Source organism: Carettochelys insculpta, chromosome 12, assembly GCF_033958435.1.
Source record: "Carettochelys insculpta isolate YL-2023 chromosome 12, ASM3395843v1, whole genome shotgun sequence".
Classification (NCBI taxonomy): Eukaryota; Metazoa; Chordata; order Testudines; family Carettochelyidae; genus Carettochelys; species Carettochelys insculpta.
Window position 1 is genome coordinate 4,118,391 of NC_134148.1, and position 24,613 is coordinate 4,143,003.

General features: G+C 54.9%; 1 protein-coding gene across 4 annotated transcripts in view; it reads right to left on the minus strand.

The window, feature by feature from the left end:
* Positions 1-15,250: 15,250 nt before the first annotated feature.
* LOC142019483 (mucosa-associated lymphoid tissue lymphoma translocation protein 1-like) overlaps positions 15,251-24,613 on the minus strand; it is a 50,462-nt gene continuing 41,099 nt past the window's right edge. For all 4 annotated transcript variants that reach the window (XM_075006463.1, XM_075006462.1, XM_075006461.1 and 1 more), the window contains 3 exons: positions 23,019-23,170; positions 22,048-22,173; positions 15,251-18,646 (listed from right to left, as the gene is read on the minus strand). In XM_075006463.1, the coding sequence (XP_074862564.1) occupies positions 18,284-18,646; positions 22,048-22,173; positions 23,019-23,170 (641 nt within the window). In that variant the 3' untranslated portion in view covers positions 15,251-18,283. The remainder of the gene's footprint in view (positions 18,647-22,047; positions 22,174-23,018; positions 23,171-24,613) is intronic.

Here is a 24,613-nt window from a genome sequence, read left to right on the forward strand (position 1 = left end):
ATAATGCAGCAGAATTAAAACAGTGGGAATTTAGAGACACCTGCTGGCAGTGGCGTTGGGCCTATAGGGAAGTCGCATATTCAGCATAGGGCTACCTTGCTCTCAGTTATTGTGCACTTGATTATAAATACTTGCAGTAATCCTGTTTCACTCAAATCCCACACTGCTCTTGGTGTCTAAGCATGCCCTGGGGAACCCTGTGATTAAAATGGGTAACAAAACAAACTGCCTGATTCAAGCTCTCGCGCATCACAAAGTGAAGAAAACCTGGTGAAGCGAAAGCATCCAATGACAAGATGCCATGTGATATTTACCGCGACGTTCTAGGCCATGCCCCATGACACGTCCCTCATGGTGCATCACCATCATAGCAACAAGCAACCCAGTCACAGAGTTTGAGGCCAGAAAGTACCCCTGGAGCACTAGTCTTACCTCCTGTACCTCACAGGTCACCAGCACCACTTGCCAGCTATACTCCAACAACCAAAATGAGACCAAATAAGACCCAGGAGAAATTAGACCCTTTTGTGCCAAAGGCAGAGACTAGGAGGAACCAAGTGTGACGGATTGGTCACACAGATCTTGAGACTGTCACTTGCTCAGCTGATCATGCCCACTGAGCCCGCTTACCTGCCCTCTGCGGGGCCCCGTCACCTCGCCCTGCTGAACTGGAAGGTCCGGTCTCCCCCAGCAAAGCAGAGAGTCAGAATAACAGCCCACAGCAGAGTAACCGAGCCACTGAGAACAGCTCGGTTCTGGGAACATTCAGTCACTCGGCCTTGACACAATATCCTGATGCACAGTCCCAGTGGGACCAAAACCCCAGATAAATCCATCTTACTCTTTACAGAAGAGTTACACTGAGAAAGCTCATAAAGTTCCCTCCCTTTATCAATGAAAGAGAGGCATGCTCAGCGGTAGCCCCCTCTGCCCCAGGTAACAGCTATTTACACTGGGTTTGCTAATAAGCAAAGGGGATTTTCTTACGTATGCAAGCAGGATTGTGAAAGCAGTGAAGTGAAAGCAGAGAAATCAAAGTAAGTTACTAAGCTGTAAACAAAACGCACCGGCTAAGCCTCAAACGCTAGGAGAACTTGTTACAAAGCATACATTTCTCACCTTAATGCATGATCTGGTGAAGTTCTCAAGCCAGAACCGCTGTTTTTGATTGACCTGGGTCTAACAGCTTCTTCCCTCGTTAGAGTTCTTTTCTTTCCAGGTCTTCTCACATGTCCTCTTACAATGGGGAGCAGTTTGTGAAGCTGGCTGAAGACAATCATTGTTTGTTTCCAATTCCTTAATTAGAATTTTTCCCAGGCAAGAAAGCCTTTGTTCAGTTGCCCCCATCCCTGTGGAATAATATCAAATTCAAGATGGACTCCACCACCCAGTGGCATAGTCGCATGTCTTTGTAAATGCACTCGAAAGCCAAATATACCCATTTGGGGATTACCAGCTCGTGAGAGATAGGTCACAGCCCCCCTTTTACATATAACATATTTGAGTTGTGCATATTGAAAAGCATTGCTATCAACTATGTGGGTGCAGGACAGAATTTCACCTAATTTTTTCCATCCATGGGTGGCATAAAGTTTGTTATATGTAACAAGGCATATGGGGATGCGCACCACCAGTAGAAACACACACTGCCAGCTGGGGGCGCTCTGCTAATCAGCTGGGCAGCACCTGAATCTCTCCTGGGCAGCCACCCAAGCACACTGGTGCAGGGTCACATCAAGATGAACCAGTGCTCAGATCCCCTCCAATAACAGGCAAACATTTAAATGAGATGCACCCAGATAATACTTATGCTGAAAAGGAAGGTGAAAACTCCCCAAAGTCGCAGCCAGTCTGGCCTGGGGGACAGTTCTTTCCCAGGACGTCTAAGGCAATCCGTTAGAGCTGGGGTATGTGAGCAAGAACCAGCCGGCAAGCACAGAGAATGCTCAGAGCCATGACAGAGACCTCGCCCACCTTGCCAGTGGCTCATCTCCAGCCCTGATGCTTCACTGCGAGGAGATAAAACTCCTTCCCAGAACGTGCAGGGGAGGGAGAGGAGATAGTCCCTCCCTGACCGCTGTTGCTGGCTCTCTAAGACCCTTTAGCAGGAGTTTTAGGAACACAGGACACAAACTGGGCTCCCGACTCTCACAAGCACCCAATCATAGAACCCTAGAACTGGTAGGGACATAGAGAGGTCATCGAGTCCAGTCCCCTGCTCTCACGCCAGGGCCAAGCAACAACCCCGGGCTCTTGTCTAACCTGCTCTTAAATGTTTCCAGTGACGGGGAACACAACCTCCAGTTACCAGTACAAACTTCTTTATCCGTTCCGCACTTCAGGGACACACACACCTTTGCCCAGTACGTAGGGCTCAAGGCATGACCCTGTTCATTTAAACTCCCACCCTTACCCAATTCCTAGGGCTCAGGGCGTAATTCCCTGCAGGCGTGCTGGATCTGTGCCACTGAAAAAGCCAGACACAGTAATATTATTATTCCCTATTTACTTACAACTGCCAAGCAAGCAGAATCCATGCTAAGCACGTCATATTCTGTCCAGCCCTAATTGAGTATCTTCTATTGGGAGGCTCAACCCTATGATGATTAAAAATGTTCTCTTAATATCAAGCCTCACTTTGTTCATGGCCAATTTATACCCATCTGTTCTCGTGCCATTGACCTGCCTTCTCACATAACAAAACCCCCAACACAATGAAACAGCAATAAGTCCTGACGACGGAATGGGGAGAAGAGAGGGAGAGAGACGCAGGGAACTTCCTTTTTACATCTGGAATTTGTGAGGCATCTCTCACTGAGCACTGTGTAATCTAGATAGATCTAAAATGGATCCCCAACAGACCCACAAGATACCCACCACTGTCACTGTTCTGAAGGTGCTGAGGCGCACGGTCATCCTGCTCTTCTCCGGGAGTGAGCTCACGAATTCTAGGCTCCATCTCAAGGCATCATTGTCTCTTGCACGCTCAGGTCTCGGTCTGGAGGGTGACATTTGCATTGTTCTCATGGAATGTTGCTACCAAGGGCACCGTTTCAGGAGGGCCAAGGTGTGTGTGCAGCCATGTGTGCCAGGACACAGCTTCTGCTTCTTAGCCCCCTGACTATCTGGGAGCGAGGGGAAAGTACACAGCTTGCAAGCTTTCTCCTGGCTGGTGCGGGGAGGGGGCAGAGGGGAAATTCACACAAGTTGTGCACTTTCCCCTGGCTCCCTGATAATCATAGGAAGGGAAAGAAGAACAAGCAGCACCCTGGTCTGCCCAGCTGCTGCCCCACACCCCCAAGGCTCCCTTGCTGGCTGCCCTGGGAGGTCATAATTATGCCAGAGAAGCCCAACATTTGGTGAACCTGGGCACAGACAACTTTGAAGATCAGGATCAAATCCTTCAACTTGAGCAGATACTCAGTGGGAGGTAGCGGAAGGGGCAGAACGTCACTGACAAGCACGTGGGCCAGTCTCGCAGAGAATGAATCTGACTGCAAGGCTTGCAGTCTCCTGACGGGTGGTAGGTGGCTAAGGACATGTTGCACCCAGGTGGCTGTTTGGGTATCAAACCTTTTGATTAATGATCTGCAAGAGGGAGAAAACCAGACATCAAAAAATTCCACAACACCAAATTGTGCAGAGCTGTGAATACCGTTGCTGACAGAGAAATAATACAGAGATTAGGAATGAGATGGGGTGTTTGCTGCCTCGGTGGCTTTAGTCTTCGTTTAAAAAGGAAGGTGTGCTACGGAAGGGAGTCATAGGGAACCAGGAGCAAAATGTGAGTCAACAGGGATGCTGTTGCAAAAAAAAGCACAGGTGACTCTGGGATGCATTAACAGGAGTGCTGAGAGCAAGACACAAGACAAAGGTTAACGGTGATCAGACGCTCAACACAAGTAGGCCGCGTCTACACGTGCCAGCTACTTCGAAGTAGCAGCGCCAACTTCGAAATAGCGCCCGTCATGGCTACACGTGTTGGGCGCTATTTCGAAGTTGACATCGACATAAGGCGGCGAGACGTCGAAGTCGCTACCCCCATCAGGAGATGGGAATAGCGCCCTACTTCGACGTTGAACGTCGAAGTAGGGAACATGTAGTCGTTGCGCGTCCTGCAACATCGAAATAGCGGGGTCCACCATGGCAGCCATCAGCTGAGGGGTTGAGAGATGCTCTGCCCAGCCCCTGAGCTCGATGGTCGCCGCGTGCAGCGGCCCCTTAAAGCTCCCCGCCCCCTGCCTTCCTGTGCAGGAAGCTGAGAGAGCGTGCAGGTGGCAGCCCAGCCACGCGGCCAGCCTGCACGCTCTTCTGCAGCCAGAAAAACCCCCCAGCGCTGTGATGGCCGCCCCCCAGCCCCCTAAGCGCCCCTAGGGCACCCCCCCCCCAAGGGGAGCCAGGGCTCCCAGGCTGGCAGCCAGGCCGGGAAGTGGCAGCGGGGCCCCTCCTGGACGGAAGCCGAGCTTCGGGACCTGCTGGGGCTCTGGAGCGAGGAGGAGGTGCTCCAGGTAATGGGGAGCAAGAGGAGGAATGCGGATGCGTTCGCTTGGCTGGCCAAGGGCCTGGCCACCCGGGGTCACCCTGCCCGCACTCCGGATCATGTACACAGTAAAGTGAAGGAGCTGCGGCAGGGTTACGCCCGGGCCCGGGATGCGACCAGCCGATATGGGGCTGCCCCCGTCACTTGCCCCTTTTACAGGGAGCTCAGGGACATCCTGGGCCCCCGGCACACCTCCTCCCCTCCGGCCACGCTTGATACATCGGCCGACGAGCCCCAGCAGGCCCCGGAGGCGGAGTCTGCCCAGGAGGTAAGCCCCGCACCCTGGGGGCCCCCCCAGGAGCCCACCCCCGGGGCACCGGAGGAGGAGGGGGAGTCCTCCTTGAGTGACGTGGGGCTGCACATCATCATGCCCTCAAGGAGCTCCAGCTGGGCGTCCGCCCACCGGGTGTCCCCTGACCATGGGAGCGAACCATCAGGTATGTACCCCCCCCGGTGCGCACCCCAGGGGTTGAGGGGCGGGGGAAACAGATATGACCAGGGACCTCCACATGCCCAGATGACCATGGCCCCAAGGACAGCAGTGGCATGTCCCTCAGAAGAGTGCATCAGCCCCTGCCCCCCCAGCACGACAGTGCCATGCCCCATCCCCAGGGCTGGGGGAGGGGGTGGGACAGCCATCATCATCAGCAGCAGCATCTCCCGGGGATGTGGATGGGGAACCAGCAGCAGAGGGGTGGGGGGACAAGGGCCACAGCTCGGGGCCCACACTAACGGCTGTCTCCACTCTTCTCCCCACCCATGTTCTGCAGCTGCACCATCGGAAGGACCGGAGAGCGCTGGCGAGGTGTCAGTGGTCCCGGACAGCCCACCGGGGCCATCACTCCAGGCCAGCCCCTCGGCGGAGGACCGACCAGCCCCACAGCGGGGACGACAGCGGAGCCAGCACCACCACCAGATGGCGACGGACCCCCAGCTGCTGGCCATCCATCGTCAGCAGCTGGAGGTCGACGAGCAGCGGATGCGGGTGGAGGAGCGGCGCCTCCAACTCCAAGAGCGGGCGCTGGCCTGGCGCCAGGAGGCATGGGGGGCCTTTATGCAGATATTTGAGCGCATAGCGGACTACCTGGCCCCCCATGCTGTGCCGGCTGCCGCTCTGCCCACCCTGGCCGCTCCACCCGCTGCTCCATCTGCCGTCGCACCGCCACCGGAGGCCCTTCTGCCGAGGGGGACCTGGGGCCAGCTGACAGCCGCCGGCCTTATCTCCCGGTCCGCCCGGCCCCCAGCCAGCCCCAGCCAGGGCTGAGGCCGAGGCACGGATCACGGCCGCCCGCCCCCAGCGCTGGACATTAGGGGGTGTGGGGCCCAGGACGTGGCCCCCCCCTCCCCCTTTGTATATATTCCCCTCAGTTTTATGTTTGTTTGTAAATAGTTTCTATTAGACCCGTTGTTATATTGTTGTTGTTATGGATGCTGATACCTGCCCCCCCATGTACATAGTTCTCCCCTTCCTTGTCTTCCCCATTTTTTCTTTCATCTTATTGGAGTTATAATATATATATATATATATATATATATATATATAATATTTATTCAGCCTGTAAATAGTTAGTTAAGAGATTAATAATAAGGAGAGTTCAACAGAGATCTGGTTTTACAAACAAATGTCTGTTTTTATTTATTTTCAAGAATGGTGGGGGGGGGGTGCTCTTGGGTGCTCTGTGGTGTGGGTGTAGGGGCAGGGAGTGTTGTGGAGGATGGGGGAGTGCAGTGGGGGGCCTGCCAGCGTTCACCCCGCGGCCTCATCGAACTAGGCCCGCAGGGCCTCCCGGAGCCGGGTCCCTTCGGGGTCCACCTGGCGACTGGGGGCGGCGGGTGGCTGCTCATCGGCCCTGCCGGCCTCCACAGCCCAGCCCTGAAAGAAGGCCTCCCCCTTGCTCTCGACGAGGTTGTGGAGGGCGCTGCACGCGCCCACAATCTGGGGGATGTTGGTGGGGCCCGCATCCAGGCGGGTGAGGAGGCACCTCCAGCGCCCTTTGAGGCGCCCAAATGTGCGCTCCACCACCTGGCACGCGTGGTTCAGGCGCTGGTTGAAGCGCTCCTGGCTGGCTGACAGGTGGCCCATGTAAGGGTGCATGAGCCAGGGCCGGAGCGGGTACGCCGCATCTGCGATGACGCAGAGGGGCATGGTGGTGTCCCCCACAGGGATCTCCCGCTGGGGGATGTAGGTCCCCGCCTCCAGCCGGCAGCACAGGCCCGAGTTCCAGAATACCCAGGCATCGTGGGTGCTGCCAGGCCAGCCCACATATATGTCCAGGAAGCGGCCCCGGCTGTCCACCAAGGCCTGGAGGACCACTGAGTGGTAGCCCTTCCTGTTTATGTAGCGTCCTCCACTGTGCTCCGGGGCACGGATGGGGATATGGGTCCCATCCAGAGCCCCGAAGCAATTGGGGAAGCCCAGAGTGGCAAACTCTGCGATGGCGGCATCCGGGTCCCCAAGCCGCACGAGCCTGTGGAGGAGCAGGGCGTTGATGGTGCGGACGAGCTGCAGGGGAAGCACATGGGAGAGCACCAATGAGGGGTGTGCAGGGTGTGTGTGGCCCTCCCCTGCCAGGGCCCCCCACCCCTCCCCTCCCCTGCCAGGGCTGCCTCCTGCTCCCCCCGTGGGTCCTCTTACCTCCAAGAGGACAGTCCTGACGGTGGCCTTGCGCATGCCAAACTGCTGCCCCACGGATCGGTAGCTGTCTGGAGTAGCCAGCTTCCAGACAGTGATGCCGACCCGTTTCTCCACACTGAGGGCACGCCGCATCGCAGTGTCCTGGTGCCTGAGTGTGGGAGTGAGCCACTGGCACAGCTCCAGAAATGTCTGCCAGCTCATGCGAAAGTTCTGGAGCCAGCGGTCGTCGTCCCACTCTCCGAGCACCAGCCGCTCCCACCAGTCGGTGCTCGTGGGGTAGCTCCACAGCCGGCGGCGTGTGTGGCTCGGGGGGGGCGTGCTGCAGGGTTGGGGGTTGCGTCCTCCTCCCCTGCGGGCAGCTCCTCCTCTGTGGCAAGGAGGTGCTCAGCTGCCTCCTGCATGGCATGGAGCAGGGCGAGCACTGCTCCTACAGGGGCGGCTGGGTGGACCTCTGGCTGCTGCTGCTGCTGCTGCTGCTGCTGCTGGGGGTCCATGACTGCGTCGCTCGAGGTGTGCGTGCCTATGGCTCTGCAGACCGCGTGCTGTGCAGGCTGCGTGTGTTTGGGAGGGGCCCTTTAAGGGAGCGGCTAGCTGTTGCCCCGGAAGCGCTAGTCCGCCCTGTGACCCTGTCTGCAGCTGTTCCTGGCACCCTTATTTCGATGTGTGCTACTCTGGCGTGTAGACGTTCCCTCGCAGCTCCTACTTCTATGTGGTGCTGCCCAACGTCGACGTTGAACGTCGATGGCACCAGCCCTGGAGGACGTGTAGACGTTATTCATCGAAATAACCTATTTCGATGTAGCGTGCACGTGTAGACGTAGACATAATTAACAAGAAGGGGGAGGGAGTGCAAGCCAAGCTAGGGAACAACGACATTAAGGAATGCTTAGATAAATTAGATGTGTTCAAGGTGGTAGGGCCTGATGAAATCCGTCCAATGGTACTTACGGACCTAGCTAAAGCAGCTGCAAAACCATTAGCAGCTATCATTGAGAGTTTCTGGAGGACAGGTGACTCCGGATGCCTCTTGACGTTCTTGTTAGCTTTAATGAGTCCAAGCTTCCTGCTCTGGAAACACAGTACTATCATTGGATTCTGCTAAGCTACTGTCTATTTTGTTTCTCTTTAAATTAAATACCAAATAGGTATCAAATGGGTGTTAAGTGCCATTTATTTACCCCAGCCTTGTGGCGCAAAGGGCAAATCTAGGCCAGCCACTTTACAAGGTGCAAACACTTCCCCTAAGGCTAGGATCCTATTGCTATTCTCTGGGAGTTGGGCACCTAACAAGGCTCTTCTGAAAATACCAAGTTAAGGACAAAAGTGTCCCAGTCCCTTAGGCACCAACAGCCTGTTGACCTTCAGAAAAACTTAAACTCCTTGGAAGGTGGTTGACAAACCCCCTGCATTGCAATAACTCCTGTAGGCGCTTTGCCAGCAAGTGGAATCCGCAGCCTTGTGTAGGCACACCGGCTCCCTGGAAAACATACCGGGGAAGATAGGCACGTAAGAATCGGAGCCTCAAAAGCCAGCAAGTGGTGCAGTGAATCATCTAAACTAGCCAACAGGAAATGTCAAGGAGAGGGGTAGGAACTAAGCCCAACTCCTCAAAGGGCCCAGCACCTAGCTCCGTGCCAGATTCACAGCTCTGTGCCTTCTCCTGCAGTTAGATGTCTAAGTCACGTGTAATCCACTGGGCAGGGCACTTAACTGGCCTATAGAATAACTAGCTTCAGATCCTCAGCTGTCTAATTCAGATCAGGGGCTGGAGCTTGGGTTCTCCACTTCCCATTGTCCCTCACCAGCAACTTCGCTGGACGTGGTTCGGTGTCTGCCCCAAACAGATTCCGTTTTTCGAGTTGGAGGAAGGACAGAGGAGCGTTGGGGGCTGGAGAAAGTGATATAGGGATGTGCTGAAGGCATCCATGAAAAAAGGCATGGCATTGATGATGTCACTTGGTAGAGCCTTGGCCAGGCCGGTCCCCAGTGGAGGGCACTAATCTGTGAGGGGCTGGTGCCATTTGAGAGGTCCCACCGCAGTGCAGAGGAGGAGAGGTGGAGAAGAAGAAAAGAACATTGAAAACTGCCCAACGCACCTCCAACAGCTACCAGCACCTGCCCCTTCTGTGAGAAGGCCTTTGGCTCCAGAATCAGGCTGGTGAGCCATCAATGGCCTCACAAATAGGAAGGTTACACGAAGACATCCTACTCGTTCTTGAGTGATCGCCAAAAGAGAGAGGTGCCAAAGTCTCATGTAATGCCCAGGGCGGGGCATTTAACTGGCCTGTAGACGACCTCCGTGTAGATCCCCTGCTGCCTAATTCAGACCAGGGGCTGGAGCTTGGGTTCCCCACTTTCCGGCAGAGCGCCCTAACCATCGATATTATGGGATGGGGCGTTCTCAATTTCTCCTACTGAGGCTGTTCCACTTTGTATCTATTTACATATTCATCGAGCCAGACAGAGAGAGAGAGAGAGAGAGAAACGGGGATACATGCTACAGCCCAGTGATTCTGGCACCCACCTTGCACAAGACTCATGCTTCTGTGGCAAAGCAGGAAGGTGAAGGTCAGTTGCCCTCCCAGTCAGCGTACTGAGGGGCCCTTCTCTCCATTTTTGAAATAACAGTCACTATTCGCCCTGTGCTTTTTTCTGATGGTAAAGAAGATTGTATGTGTCTCTCCCCCCTCGCAGTCCTACATGAGACTCACCACCCACAGAGACAATGACGCAGAGTCAGGCGTTGGCAGCTGCTCGGTTCTGACAGACTAGGATGGGTGTGGTAGGACCTGTGGGCGTAGGGCTAGACAGAGCAGCCCTATGAGTCTGTGGAACGCAGAAGAGGAGTTTACAAACCCCAGGGGTCCTTGCCGGCTTGATCCGCAGGCAGCTGAAAGCAATGGAGAGACATCCGTCCTCAAGAGCTCTGGGGACAGACCCACCAGAAGTGGAGAGTTCTCTTCTGTTTGCAAGGCTGCCTAAGCGTAGCCATGGACAGCAGGAATGTCACTGTGCAGGAGTTGTTGTGGGATATGTTAAGGATGGTGAAGGAGCCTCTCTGAAAGCCCTGGAGCCGGGGATGTGATAGGCAGTGAAGCAAAGCCCTTTCCCCACAGGCCTTGAGGAGGGCTCCACATACTGGGTGCGTCTACATTAGCCGGCTACTTCGAAGTAGCTGGCACAACACTGAAATAGTACGCGTCGCCTCTACACGCACTGTGCGCTATTTCGACATTGAAATCGACGTTAGGCAGCGAGATGTTGAAATCGCTATTCCTATCCAAAGATGGGAATAGCACCCTACTTCGACATTCAACGTCGAAGTAGGGCGTGTGTAGACGATCTGCGTCCCGCTACGTCGAAATAGTGGGGTCCTCCATGGCGGCCATCAGCTGAGGGGTTGAGAGACGCTCTGTCCAGCTCCTGCGGGGCTCTATGGTCGCTGCGTGCAGCAGCCCTTAGCCCAGGGCTTCTGGCTGCAGCTGCTGCAGATGGGGGTCCATGCTGCGTGCACGGGGTCTGCAACCGGTTGTCGGCTCTGTGGATCTTGTGCTGTGCAGTCCAAGTGTGTCTGGGAGGGGGCCTTTGAGGGAGTGGCTTGGGGCTTTGCTGGCCCCTGATTTTGATGGGGAGTGCTTGTGTGTGTAGACACACTGCATTTCCTTCTGGGGCAGCTCCTTTTGACGTTCTCCGTCGCTACTTCGACATTGAACGTTGATGGCAGCAGCCCTGGAGGACGTGTAGACGATACGCGTCGAAGTAGCCTATTTCGATGTTCTTACATCGAAATCGGCTACTTCGACGTAGTGTGCTAGTGTAGACATAGCCACTGTGTTATTGGTGAGCCCGCAGGGGTAGGATATGGAGGACACTCCCATCTCACTCGAGCTCAAAGCCAACTTCAGACTTGCTGTCTGTTCTTAGGGCTTGCTAAACAGCAATTGTAAAATATTAAATCAGATAAATACCTTTGGCCTTTCTGGATGATAAGCAAATACCCTCTTTTCTACCTCCTCCGGTGCTGTTGTTTTCCCTGGAAATGCTAATGAGATTATGTAAAAGGTTATTTCATCCTTCTCCTGAGCCTGAAGATATAGTGACACAGTTGCGATGCCCTTTGTTTATGTCTTTTTAATGACAGCTTTTATCTCTGGGAATCTGAGGCCTCACTTACAGACTCTGCCTCTTTGCCTCTTCAAAGCCTCTCACTTCAGGCTTCGCATTCAGTCTTATCAAGTAGCCTTTCGTGAGGCTATAATAGATGTTAATGAGCTTCTGGAAGCAGCTGGCAACTCCTTTATGAGTTAGCAAGGTTCTTCTCCCTGAAGTTGCTTTGTGCTTTATCAGCTCCGTTTGCATAGCCCAAGAACAGGCCCAGAGATTAGGGTCCTTTCCTTCAGGAAAGACAGATCCGTCCTCAGCTCCGCATTTAAAAGTTGAGTGCTGGGGAATCAGTGAGGTTGCAGAAGGGTGGATGGCACTGAGCTCTTGGGACGCTGGAAGAGATGAGCGTGATTGTGTGTGTGTGTCTGTATCTGTGCAGTGTGTGCCTATCTGTGTGACTGTATGTCACACAATCGGTGGAGGTGTATCTGGACGCAGTGTGTGTCCATGTCCCATGGGAGTGACAATCCCTGCCCAGAAGTCTTGTGATTTAAAGGTGGTGGGAAATTGCTCACACTCTCCCCTTCTCACCCACCACCAGCAATGCACAGCCAGAAATAACACTCGAGGCTGCACCTCCCTCAGTCACCCTCCTCTGGAACCCCCCACTCACACATCTGATGAAGTGGGTCTTTGCCCACAAAAGCTGATGCTCCAAAGTAGCTGTTAGTCTATGAGGTGCCACAGGACTTCCTGTTGTTCCCTAAGTTGGGAGTCTCTGGTCTGGTTGGACTACAGCTGTTCCTGGTCGAGAGAGCCCCAGGTCAGCAGCTGGGAGCCCTGTGGCAGCGGCATTCGAACTGGCAACAGTGAGCCAAGGGCCAGCATCCACCAGCCAAGCTGGGGCCGGCAGCCCAGCCAGTCTGGTTGTAGGAGGCCGACGTACAGCAACCCAGCCGGGGCCAGTAGCTCAGACAGGCCAGAGGCAAGGGGCTGGCTGGGGTCAGAAGTGGAGCCAGCAGCAGGGAGGGGCAGCAGGCTGGGGAGGGGAGGGGAGGCAGGGAATGAAAAGGGACCTCCCCAGTCCATCAAATTCCCTTGTACCAGCCCAGTCAGGTCCCGAGGGCGCCAGACCACGGAGGTCCGACCTGTAGTGAGAGCGCCCCAGGTGAAGAAAACCTTAAAAATATGAGTGGCGTGTAAAAGACCCAGCCTCATCTGCCTGAGTTTGCAGAAAGCCTGGAACAATGGGTGAGCTCTGCAAAACAAAGAGACATATCACCCTTGTTAGCCATTTCAGGCGGCTCATTTTATCAGCGAGATGAGGTGGGTAGGACAATGCCTTGCATGGGATCAGCTTCAGGTGGTGTGAGAGAGAAGCTTTTTTACCTCACCCCCCCCTTGTCTCTGGTGTCCTGGGACTGACGTGGCGACACCTGTACTGTACACAACATTTTACATCCAGTTACCACGTTCCCAGCCCCACTGCGTCTCCCGAAGTGTCATAAACTTTAACTGGCCCCCTAACCCACTGCCACTATCTCCGGCAGCCTCTCCGTGGGCCTGCTCCTGAGCGTGCGCTGAAAGGCGTTGAATCAGCTGCCATCTGCAGCTCATTTTTTCACCTCCGGCCACAATGGAAAATTTCTTCTTGACCGTTTCATTTCCGCTAGCTGCCCCAACCACAGTTCTCAGCCTCTGGGCTGCTCTCCTGTCCCTGCAGCTCAAGGAGGTGGATCAGAGTTTTGCAGCTTTATGGTCTGGTCTTGTCCCCCCAGCAGCTTCCATGATGCTCCGTTGGCTGGTCACTGGTTGATCCAAGACCCAGATGCTGGTGTTGAGGAGTTTCTGGGGGTCGGTATTCTATGCTTTGGCTGCAACTTGCATCTGGCCCTGTGACCTCTGTGCCCAGGCCAAAACCCTCCTGGTGAGACTGCTTGGCCTCTTTCAGCCCTTGCCCTCTCCACTTCAGCCTTGGGCCATTGTGCCACTGGACTTCACTGAATCGCAGAACACTATATTTGGAAGGGGCCTCCAGAGTCATTGAGTCCAGCCCGCTGCCCTCACAGCAGGACCTAGCTTCTCAAGGGCACACTGTGACACCAATGGTACTTGATGTCCCCAAACCAGCTTGTTTCCTGCTCAGTTACCATGTCTGTCACTTTCATGGGTTTCCCACAAGCACATTAGCCAACGGGAGGCCCCAGTGTGCTTCCCACTTTAGAGGGAATTTCTGTGCCTCTTATTGCTTACCATCCTAGCATCAATGGTCAGGCAGAGAGGATCCGTCAGCTTCTGGAGCCGTATCTACAATGGTTCCTAAATTACTGCCCGGACGATTGGTTGACTGGCACTTGTTCGCCATGCCAAATTTGCCTGCACCAGGGCTTTTGGCACATATAAACTTTACTCAATAACTTCAAAGGGCATCTTCATCTTTTCTCCAGGCGTAAGATGACCAAGATGACCACACATGCCACAACCCAGCAGACCCTGGTTTTGCTTTCTTTGATGATTTTTTAGGGTGGGATTTTTTGGCCACTTAGGCAGCGTGCAGGCTCCGTGGTGACTCTGAGGAGGTCTGCTGTGGCTGGCCTTGCTGAGTACCTGAGTACCTTGCCGAGTACCTCTTGTGTGACCTCTTTCTGAGGCCGTGCTGGCTGGGTGTCATTCCCCATGGGACTGGGGAGGGGAAGTACATTTAGGGCCCAGCTGCCCAATTTGGAAAGGGACATGGGTGGGCTTGTGATCTCTGCTTCTTACTCCCCGGTGCTCAGGACCCATTTTAGGACTTGTGGGGACCCACAAGTGTGCCAACTCTGTTCTCCAGGGCCCCCTTGGGACCTTCCCTGAGTGAGCTGACGGGGTTCTCTTTGTCCTTGCAGCCTCGCCTGGCTCTGCTGGTTCATTTTTCCTGGCACTGGAGTTTCAGCTGTTTTGATGGCTAGCAAATCCCACGTGCCTGTCCAACTCTTTGCTCCAGGACCTAACACAGTCAGTGGGGAAAGGCTGAGTGTTGAACCTAGGTGGGCAGCCTCACAGAGGGAACGACCTTTGGCTTTCATGCCGTACTTTTTAGTTTGCTCTGTCGTGCCTGGAAGGAGGGATGAGAAGAACATCACTGCTCACCAAGGCCCCAAATTGAGGCAAATATGAAGACGGGAGCTACAAAACTCACCATCTGTACTCTAGATGCCAGCAGGCGCGGGGCCGGATCATGTGGCTTCAAAATGCTGATCTGCCTCCATGGGCTGTAGAGGGCAGAGAGCAGCCCCAATGGGCTGCTGCAGAAATGTAATTTATTAGTCTGTTCTTTGATTCGAGGTTCTGGAAAGTCATAGCCAAAATCCCTACTGTGCCTCTTCAGTGCCTGTTTATCTGTAAAGTTTAAAACCACCTCTGTTTCCTCCACTTGGCACTGTGGCAAGCACCTCAAAGCCAGCAAAGGTGGAACTATCAAAGAGATTGTAGCTCTGAGTCATTGTGTGTGATGGTACACCAGGGCTTTTGGCGCATATAAAATTTACTCAATAACTTCAAAGGGCATCTTCATCCTTCGTCAAGATGTAAGATGACCGTTATGTTGGAAAGTGTCATTGAGAAGGAATAAAACTCCCTAAATTTCAGAAGATGAGAGAAAAAATCCCAAGTGTTCCATGATGTTTCATCTTTTTGCGACACGCTTTTCTCTTCAGAGACATGACATCACGGGCTAATTTCAAGCGATTAAACACTTCAGCAGGACGGGAGGTGAAATAATTGTTGAAAGACGTTAAGAATCCTGGAGCCGACTAAGAGACGGCTCTATCAATAATTTAATTTCCGTTAATTAAGAAAGCACAAGTTACATGATTCAACATGGCACGAACACTGCTTTGGATCTGTGTTTTAACTGCCGTATGGCCCTCAACTTTGTAGGCGCTGCTTGCAGGAGCCTGTTTTGGTAGGATTGAATTTTGGTTCCTTCACTTTTCTAACCATCCTAGAGTTCCTGACCTTTCCCCCTTTTTCCTAAAACTATAGTAAGCTTCGATTTGGGATGAATTCAAAAAAATCCCCCTCTCCCCAGCTCCAGTGGGTATTCCAAACCCTCCCACCAGCACCAGAGCTCTGGTGATGAGGTACATGCTATCTGGCCACCCACAGGTGGGATCTTCAGACTTTAGCTAGAAAACTCTAAAAAGTCTCAACTGAGCATGCGTGAAAAGAGCTTTTCAGAGGTTTGCAACTTAGCCAGATGACAGGGATGGCAAAAGGCAAAAAGGTGGCACATCCCTGGCACTAGGGGAGACCCACCTACCAAATTTGTAGTCTCTGGTTTCTTAGACTCAGATGCACCAGCATTTCTCAAGTAAAGAGACACTTGGGAGGACCAAACTTTGCATTTTCCTCCTACTTTCTTTCGGGGAAATGGCTGCACTGGTTTAGCTTAAAGTTAAAAGAAAAAAAAAAATCACCCCGACGCAGAAACTCAGCATAGAAAATTTTAGTTAAAGAAGTTAGCTTGGCAAGGCGAGAAATGAAAACTGTCTGTGTCAGGCAACATCAACCATAATTCAGACTTTCCCAACCCTGGGAAACACTTCACCTTTAGCAGAGCATCATAGGACCAGGTGCAGTTAATTTTCATTAAGGGGTTTAATGAACATTTTAAAGCTACCGTTAGTTTGGTGTCTGACAAGCAAAACTGAGTCACTGACAGGAGATCCCAGTTACCAGTAATGTCATGTGACTCACAACACCCTGCAACCCTACCCAGCAAATCCATGTGCCATTTATGCCCCAGTATGTGAGCAGCATGAGAAGCAGGCCCTGAGCTTCTGTGACCCAGCTTACGTGATCAGTCTTCAGAGCCTAAGGCGCTCCACCAGATGGACAGAAAACCTGCCCGCTCACCCACTGGTATGGCGCTCTGCTGAGCTGCTTTCCAGGGCACCGCCCACACTTTGCAAGGTCACTGGCTCCTGCTGCAGGAGACAGCACTTTGCACAGGGGTAGGGAGGGGTGAACCGGTGGCTGCCACCACTCTGCTAGGCTGCATCTCTGCACTGAGTCAGGCTCTGCGCCTGCAGCTCGGGGTGCGCGCTCCAGGACAGCTCCCTCCCTGCCCTTTCCTGCTCAGCGGGTTCTGGTCTGTCTTCCCAGCACAGACTTCAGCGGAGCTATACAGCAGCGGAAAACCCACCCCGCGTTCTTCTGCACAGGCAGCAAAAGGCCTTCTGGAGGCTTCAGCCTCCAAAACAGGACTTGAACGGAAGTTAACTGGTGTTGAGAGCCACCATGCAGGGGAGCGTTCCGTGAAGTGAATCATTTCTTACCGCAGCACCGCCCAGGTACTTCATTTCTTCCAAAAGAAAACCCCAGGCAATTCCCCTGCCTGGAAAACAGGCGATTTAAAGTTAAGGCTGCAGTCACATTATCTAAGTACTAGACAAAAAAATCCACATCCCAGCACACAGGGCAGGCATCACGCAGGGGAATAAATAGCTCGGGGCTCCCCACACAATGGGCTGGATGCTGTGGAGGGCAGCCCCAAACCTTGGGGTCTGGATCCAGGCAAGTTGAGGTCTAGATCTGGATCACAGGCTGGGGGGGGGTCTCCACCCCGTCTAAACTGACAGCAGAGATGGATAAATACATTAACGTTAGTATCAGAACACTCCGGTGCCGGAACACAATGGCGACCCATGCGGAGGAGAGGCTCAGGATGACACCATGACGGACAGCCACCTTTTACCTAAGCCACCACGTACACAGGCATGGCTGGATCTAGGCGCATCAGAGGGTGGCAACCTGGCGCATTAGGAGTCACGTGTGGGTTGGTTGCACCTCTGTATGAAAGTCTACCCCTAAGAGTTGTCTTTGTCCAGCCTAGTGATGGAGCCCATGTTGCCAAATTGTGTCCATTGTCACAGGTACCAATTCTTTGCGGACATCTGATCCGGGGAAGCTATTGCAGTGCTTGGTTTACCATCAGCCTGGCCTGGTGCCTTCCATCTTTTAATCTAACCTGGTGGTCTTTGGGGGTCTCCCCTTGGCATCTACTACATTAGCCACCTGGGCAGGGCTAATGTGATAGACCAAGGGAGTATACACATGCAGCCAAGAGATTATCATCACTAACGGAGCAGGAGACCCATCAGGACACCCCACCAGTGACCTCTAAGTACCACAGTAAAAAAAACTTGCAACTCTGACCCATGTTAAAAACAAGAAAAAATGTAATAAATACATGAAAATATATTAAAATGACATGCAGTTCCACAATGATATCAGTGGACTGGAGAAAACGAACATAATTCCAGACACAGGCATTGATCCGATCCTTCGGAAACACAAACATACCTTATTGTACGATTGTGTGCTGTAAGTTCCCATTATCTAGCAAAGCACAAGAACAATTTTGGTACCATCTACTGACCCCAGGTGCACATTCATACCCTTTTACATTCACCGCTGATTAATTCTTTGTCATTCTTTCACGGAGTGGAGGGAACGGTTTGCTTTTTTAACGGCGTCTGTGGTGTCAAATGTGCCAACCAGGTTCTTGGGTCTCTTCATGTAACCATCTCCTATAGTTCCTGAAACTTTTCTTGGATCTTTTCACTTACCCTGTCCTAGAATTTTTTCAGTGCTTGAAGTAGCCACAGACGTACGGAAGTGCGACTCTCAAAGCATCCCAGATACCACCACTGGCTGTGGATCTTGTTGTTGGGGAGCGTGATGACTCATGTCAGTCACGCTGTCTAGTGGGCAGTAAAATCTCCCCTCTGCAGAAGGGCCTTGGTGTAAACAGCTTAGAGCTTTGCCTGTGAAACAGAGAACGCTCAGGACATCTCGCCTCCCACCAGCAGGGAGAAACCCTTCCCACAGCAGCTCTGACCATCTGGACGGGATCTCTGCCAGACCAGAGGGGAGCTCAGACTACGATGCAGATATTGGGAGCTGTCTCTCTTGTAACTTGAAATCCAGTCTGCCTGGGGTGAGATGAACTCCCCCACACGTCAAGGACAATCCTGCCTCAAGCCAGCCCTTTCCAGCGCTGAGTAGAGGCTGCTCAGGTCGCTCTCGTCGTTTTCCTCTGGCTCGCTGGATGTGTTCGACTGGCTGTTACAGTGCCCACTGTGTCTGGGCTTCGCTCTCAGGGAGCAGGGCCCCTCCTGGGCTGCATTCACGGCAGGGGCATCCAGGGGGCCTGTGGTGGCAGCAGCCCCTTGGCTGGACAAGCAGGGCGGGTATGCCCAACTTTTCTGGCTGAACAGTTTTGCAAACAGAGATTTCTGGAGGGTTTTCTGCAGGCTCTCGCAAGCCCTTTGCTTGGTGCCCAGCTGGGTGTAATGCAAATCCAGCTGCAGCCGCACGTCGGTCTGCGAGAAGAGCAGAGGACACAGAGTGAACCAGAGACGAACGCCTAGAGCAGGCTGCAAGCAACTCACAGTCCTACCAGCACTGCTGTGGCGCACCAGACCACAGCTGAGGGTATTCCACCTGACGGGAAGCAAAAACTGGAACCTGAAGAGGATTTGTCATGTAAAATAGATGTAATTAAAGCAATACCACTGATTTCCTGGCATGAACTCAGGTTCATTCCCACTGGAGTGTGTGCGGGTGTGGCCAGGCTCAGGGCAGGGGTCTGGGGTGGGTGGGGGGTGCAGAAGTCAGGGTACAAGGTTGGTTTTGCTGGAGGTTTAGGGCAGGGGTTGCAGTGGGATGGGGTGCAGGAGGCTAAAGGTGGGGGATGTGAGCAGCGGGTACCAGGGTTTCAGAGCAGGGGGTGAGGGTGCAGAGGGCTGCTGGGGCGGGGGAGGTACCAGGGCAGGTGCCGGAGGCTCGGGGAGGGGGCAGGAGAGTGCAGGAGGCTCGGGGCGGGGGGCAGGGGACTGGGTGTGTGTGGCAGGGGCAGGACAGAGCTGGGGCAGGAGGGGAGCATGTGGGTCCCTGGGACCAGGCAATATTACCTGGCCACGGCGGAGCTGTGGGCCGTCTGCATGGGGGCACCGCTGGCAGCTGTGAGAGAGACCCCCGGCTTCTTCCTAACCTGCCTGCTGCCTCACTGGGCTGCGCGTGCCTGGCCCCCAGTGCAAGAGCCCAGCCGGGAGAGCGCACTGGGAGTTGTGTCCCAGCAGGCTCAGAGCTTCGCGCCCCACCAGCTGCTTACACCGCACTCCTGGCCAGCGTTTGCCAGGTCAGCGCACCTGCTTCACTCCCACATGCTGCCAGGATTGGCTGAGGAGCAGGAAGAGCTACAGAAAGCCACACCGACCGCCCAGGAGTCCCGCCCCAGCTGATGAGTGGGACTCATGCCCAGTAACACTGGGGAGGGGAGTCCCAGGAGCCCAGGGGAAGGAAGTACGGGCCCTCCCGCAGGCCCTGTGTCTCGCTGGGGCAGCTCGGTGGCTTCCAGACCCTGGGCAAGGAACAGGCCCAGGACGAAGCAGTTATAAAGGCCCATTTCAGATGGGTGGGGCTGTCTGTTGACATGTGCCAGCAGAAATCTGGGGCCACGAGCCAGGCTGGAGGGGTCGGACCCAAGGCACCTGCACAAAAGCTGAGCGACTGGGATGCCGGCTGGCGGAAGCCACGCGTATGAATGGCTGGGGGCAAATCGGTCCACTTCCATCAGGGCTGTAATTTCTCCAGCCCGGTGCTGTGGAGTTCACAGTTTAACTTTCCAGAGTTCTTACTGGCTGCTTTCCCCGACAGTGAGGACGGGCTATCCCTGGGTCTGATGCTGAGGGCAGTGGGGTGGGGGAATTGAAAAGCTCCAAGCAGAAATGGGAGGAAGCCAAAGGAATTCTTTCAGGGAATGGGAGACCGGTGTCCACGGCCAGGGCGTATTAAACACAGCAGCGACGGGGTACACCTACAGGTGGATTGCATCTGTCCAGGCGGGAGGCAAAGAGCTACATCTGCCATCCCGAGAGACGGGGCAGGAAGGGACTGGGGCACTGCCTCAAGATGCTCCCAGATCTGGGGGTGGTCAGTGGGCTCTGGGCTCGGGGAGAAGGTAGAGTTGGCTGCCTTCACACGGAGAAGAAACTCTGTCCAACGGCAGAGGTACCCTGAGTAAAGGAGAGGTTACCCCCTTTGGCTGCAGAGGGGACGGACTGGAGCCACTACCCCCAGGAAAAGGAAGCAGGCTGCCATGGCCCCAGGGCGTAGGAAAAACAGAAGAACCTGAGTTCACAGAGTCAGGCCAGCCGAGGTCGGCTGCTGCAAGTCCAGGAACGCACAGCACAGCGCCGAAGAGAAGCGGGAAAAGCTGGAGATCACTGCAGTGGAGAACAGCTCAAGCCCCAAGAGTGGGACAGTCCCAGGGGCCTGCTTGGCAGAGAGGGAGAGGGAGGAGCGCTGGGGCCAGTTTGTGGGAGTGGGGACAACACCAGCCCCTACCCTGAGACAAGGAGAAAGACGATAAGGAGCGTGGGCCTGTCGGTGCAGAGATTTGTGGGCCGCAACCGAATCCCAGGAGCGATTTCAGCCGGTGCAGCCGAGAAGGGGAGACCCTACGAGACCAACCTGGGGCAAACAGGCCTGTAAAGAGACAAGCACCTCCTACGAAGGAGGGAAGCACAACCCCTCCGAGCCCAGGGTGCCAAGAGCCAACAGATGCATCAACCCTGCTCACTGCAGCCTCTGCGCGTTTCCCCAGGGCGGATGCATCCAGAGGAAATAGCTAAGCAGACGGGGGAGATGGGCGAGTGAAGGAACTCATTGCCCCACCAGTCAACTAGCCTGAGGAAAGGCAGAGTGAGCAGGGCAAGGGGGAGGGCAGAGCTAGCCGTGCTCAGGCTGAAGACAACCCCAAAGAAGGGAGCGCTTTATTCCCTCCACTCCGGGGCCCTGCTCTGCAGGAGCTGACGGTGAGCGAGCATTGGAACAGCTGTATTGCCTGGCACAGGTGTTGCAGGAGGGGACTTGAGCAAATGATGAGGAACGCACCCTCAGAAACAGAGAGACCGAGCAGTGTTCGTAGTGAGCCGGGATGGGGGGACATGCCCCTCTCTCACTTGCATTCCCAGAGAACGGACGTGTGAGGTCGGGGGCCTTTCACTCCAGCCAGACAGGGAATAAGAAGCTCCTGTGACTGCAAGTTGGGTTAGAAAAGTTCCAGTATGAAATCAGGTGCAATTTGGTAACACTGAAGCAATTCGCTGTCAGGACCAGGTCAGGAAGAGATTTCCTGGACTCTCCAGCTCCGGGGCTTCCCCCCGTGCCTGGCTGCTTTTGTGGGGCTGTGCAGTGGGACAGCTGGAAGGTGTAGGGCCCTCAGGAAGGAACCCTGGCTGGGCTCCCTGGCAGAGGGTCTCGGCTGTGCTGGACAGCAGATCAGAGGAGAGGACCACAAGGACCCCTCATTCCGGCCTTGCAACCTGTCACTTGGCCACTGTGAAGGAGCAGCCTCCTCCACATGGGGGTGAGGGAAGTGTCTCTGGATGGAGTTAAAACCTTTTGTAAGGCGGCGGAGATGGGTCTGCCCTGTGCTTGGGGCCCTGGCCTCTGCCTGAAACTGAACGGATGGTAGAGGCCAGCATGGAAACATGGCCCAAGGGGACTGGCGTTGGGTGCCCTAGCAGAGAACTGCAGTTTTGGCTTGGTCACTAATCTGCCCCTGGAGAGTCCAAAGCCCCAGGAGAGGCTGCGGCATCCTGGCCCATTGTTCCCTCCCATGCCTGGGAAGACGGCTCAGAAGCGTGGTAGGGTTTCAAAAGCCTCCTGTAGGGATGGTCTGGGAGGCTCCAGCTGCTCTCAGGGCCTGGCTTTTTACCTGAATTTTCTGCAGGCCACAGAGCCGGAGCACACAGTCCAGGTCCTCTTGCTCATATAGGGATGCAAGCAGTGACACCACCTGGTTGGACTGGCTGTCACTCAGCATGGCCAGTTCTTGCACCTCCTGGAGCAGATGGACAAGAATAAAAAGAGCCTCTAAGCACAGGCCAAGGCCTCATAACCCACAGGCACACCTGGCGAGCCAAACCCAAAAGCACCTGGGCCTGGCCTGGCCTGCTCGCGGAGAGCCCTGCACTTCTACAACGGGGCACTGTCCGAGCACAGGGACGGCCGACGAAGCGAGTGGCAGCTCATGGCAGCTTGCGCCATAACAGAAGCGTTAGTCTTTCTGGTGCCGCCGGACGGACCGGTGAGTTCCTGAGCAGCCAGCGAACCCTTGTGCCTACATGCAGCATTTCTGCGCTGGTGCAGCCGGGTGTCTGTAATTGTAACGTGCCGGCCGGCTGCGCGGGAAAACGAGGCCCTCTGCTGGCTCGTCCCAACCACAGCAGCCAGCTTAACGGCAGAAGGAAGCAGGTGGGGTCCAGGTAGGGCCCCCTCAGCACAGGACTTGACATCGGCAGGGCACCTGCTGGCTACTGGGCCTCAGAGAGGTCTCTGCCGCTTGGGCAGAACAAGGACACCCAGATCCTCCACTTTACGGTGGTCAGACACGCAGCTTCCCGGGGCTGCCAGGCAGAGTCCCCAGAAACAGAGTGAGAGACCCTGCCTGCAGCTCATCCCTAACCCGACAGCACCGCCCTGCGCTGCCACCCATCCAAACGCTCCCTGTCTCCATCCCACCCTCTCTACCTACTGGGTCCCACAGCCTCTCCTGGACCCAGCCCCAGTCCCAGCCCCAGCCATGCTCTGTTCCTCTTTCCTGCCCTGCCACTGGCATTGCTAGGTCCGTAGCATTCCCCTGGAAGGAAGTCCAGGACCCTGGCCCGAGGACGGGAGGGAGCTCACCGTGGGCCTGCAGAGCAGGAGACGGACATCAGCGATGTGTGGAGGGGGAGCCTGCAGCTTTGCGCTCACGTGCATCACGTTCGAGAAAACCACCCGGAAGCGGAGCTCCACTTGGATGCCGCATGGAAAAGTCAGCGTCTCCTTCAGCAGCTCTGGAAACAAAATCAGAGCAGGGCCGTTGCAGAGGCCAGACCGCACAGGGCCCACAGGGAAGGGTTCATCAGTTCTACCGCTGTGATCCGTGAGCCTGGCCTCCTGTGTAACACTGGCTGGAGAACTGTCTCATAGGAATCCCGGGAGCAGACCCAACTTCCACCCTGGGCTGGAAACTGTCCGGGATGGAGAATCCGCCCTGACCTTTGAAAAGCTGTTCCAGGGTGAATTAAAAAACATGTCCCCTTTGCCGTCTGCACTTCTCTAGCTTCAGTCTCCAGCCATTGGCTCGTGTTAGCCTTTGCCTGCTACAGGTTGAACCTCTCTCGTCCAGCACCCTCGGGACCTGACCGGTGCCAGAGGAGAGAATCTGCTGGCCCATGGAAGGTCATTATCGCCTAGCACAGGGGTGTCCAACCTTTTTTGTACATGAATTTTGTACATGTTATGGGGACTGAACACAAAATAGCCCCAAACCGCTCCCCCAGGCTTAAACCCCTTGCAGCACAAACCAGACCCTAGCCCCCAGGCTTAGACCCCCTCCCCCAGCCCCAAACCACCCCATAGCCTAAAACCTCCCCCAGCCCAAACCACCCCCAGCCTTAAACCCCTTGCAGTGCCAAACCACCCCGCATCCCCAGGCTTAGACCACCCCCCGCCTTAAACCCCCTGTTTTAGACCCCCTACAACCCTCAAACCACTCCTTACCCCCAGCCTTAGACCCCCTGCAACCCTAAATTGCCCCATGGCAACCCCCAGGATTAACCCCCCTTGCAACCACAAACTGCTGTGCCACCAGCCCCAAGTCCCACCCAGGGCTCTGCCCCCTGGGCTCTGCGGCAGCTCTGTGACCCACGGAAGCTGGTTCCACCACAGCAGCTGGCCCCATGGGCTGGATAAAAAGGCTCTGTGGGCTGGATTCTGGCCGGGGGCTGCCTGCTGGACACCCCAGGTCTAGCACATTATCAACACTTCCACTGCTGACTGAGCTCTGAGAAGACATTTAGGGGTAAATTACAGCTAAATAACAGCACAGAACATGGAGAGCCAGGTTGGAACAGGCTTTAAGAGACTGCGGAAAACCTGGCTGCACACTTAAGCAGGCGTCCGGCTAGTCACACCAGCGAAACACAACACACATTTCTGGGGCAAAACTTGTGACTGGGGGTGTGTGTTTATGAGCAGCTCCAGCAGCAGATAGCCCAGCAAGTCATTGTAAGGCACCCCAGGGTGCAGGGCAGCGATGGTGCAGCTGCTCATTAGACTGGATTGTACTGGTAACGTCACAATATACGTTCACTCCCCGGATTTCCGTGTCACCTGCAAATGTTAGCAGTGTCTCCTCCTGGGTCGTTAATCAGACAGTCACATACGGGAGGGCCAAGAACTGATCCGCCTGGGACCCGCTGGGCCAGATTCCATTCCCATTCCCATGCAGCGAG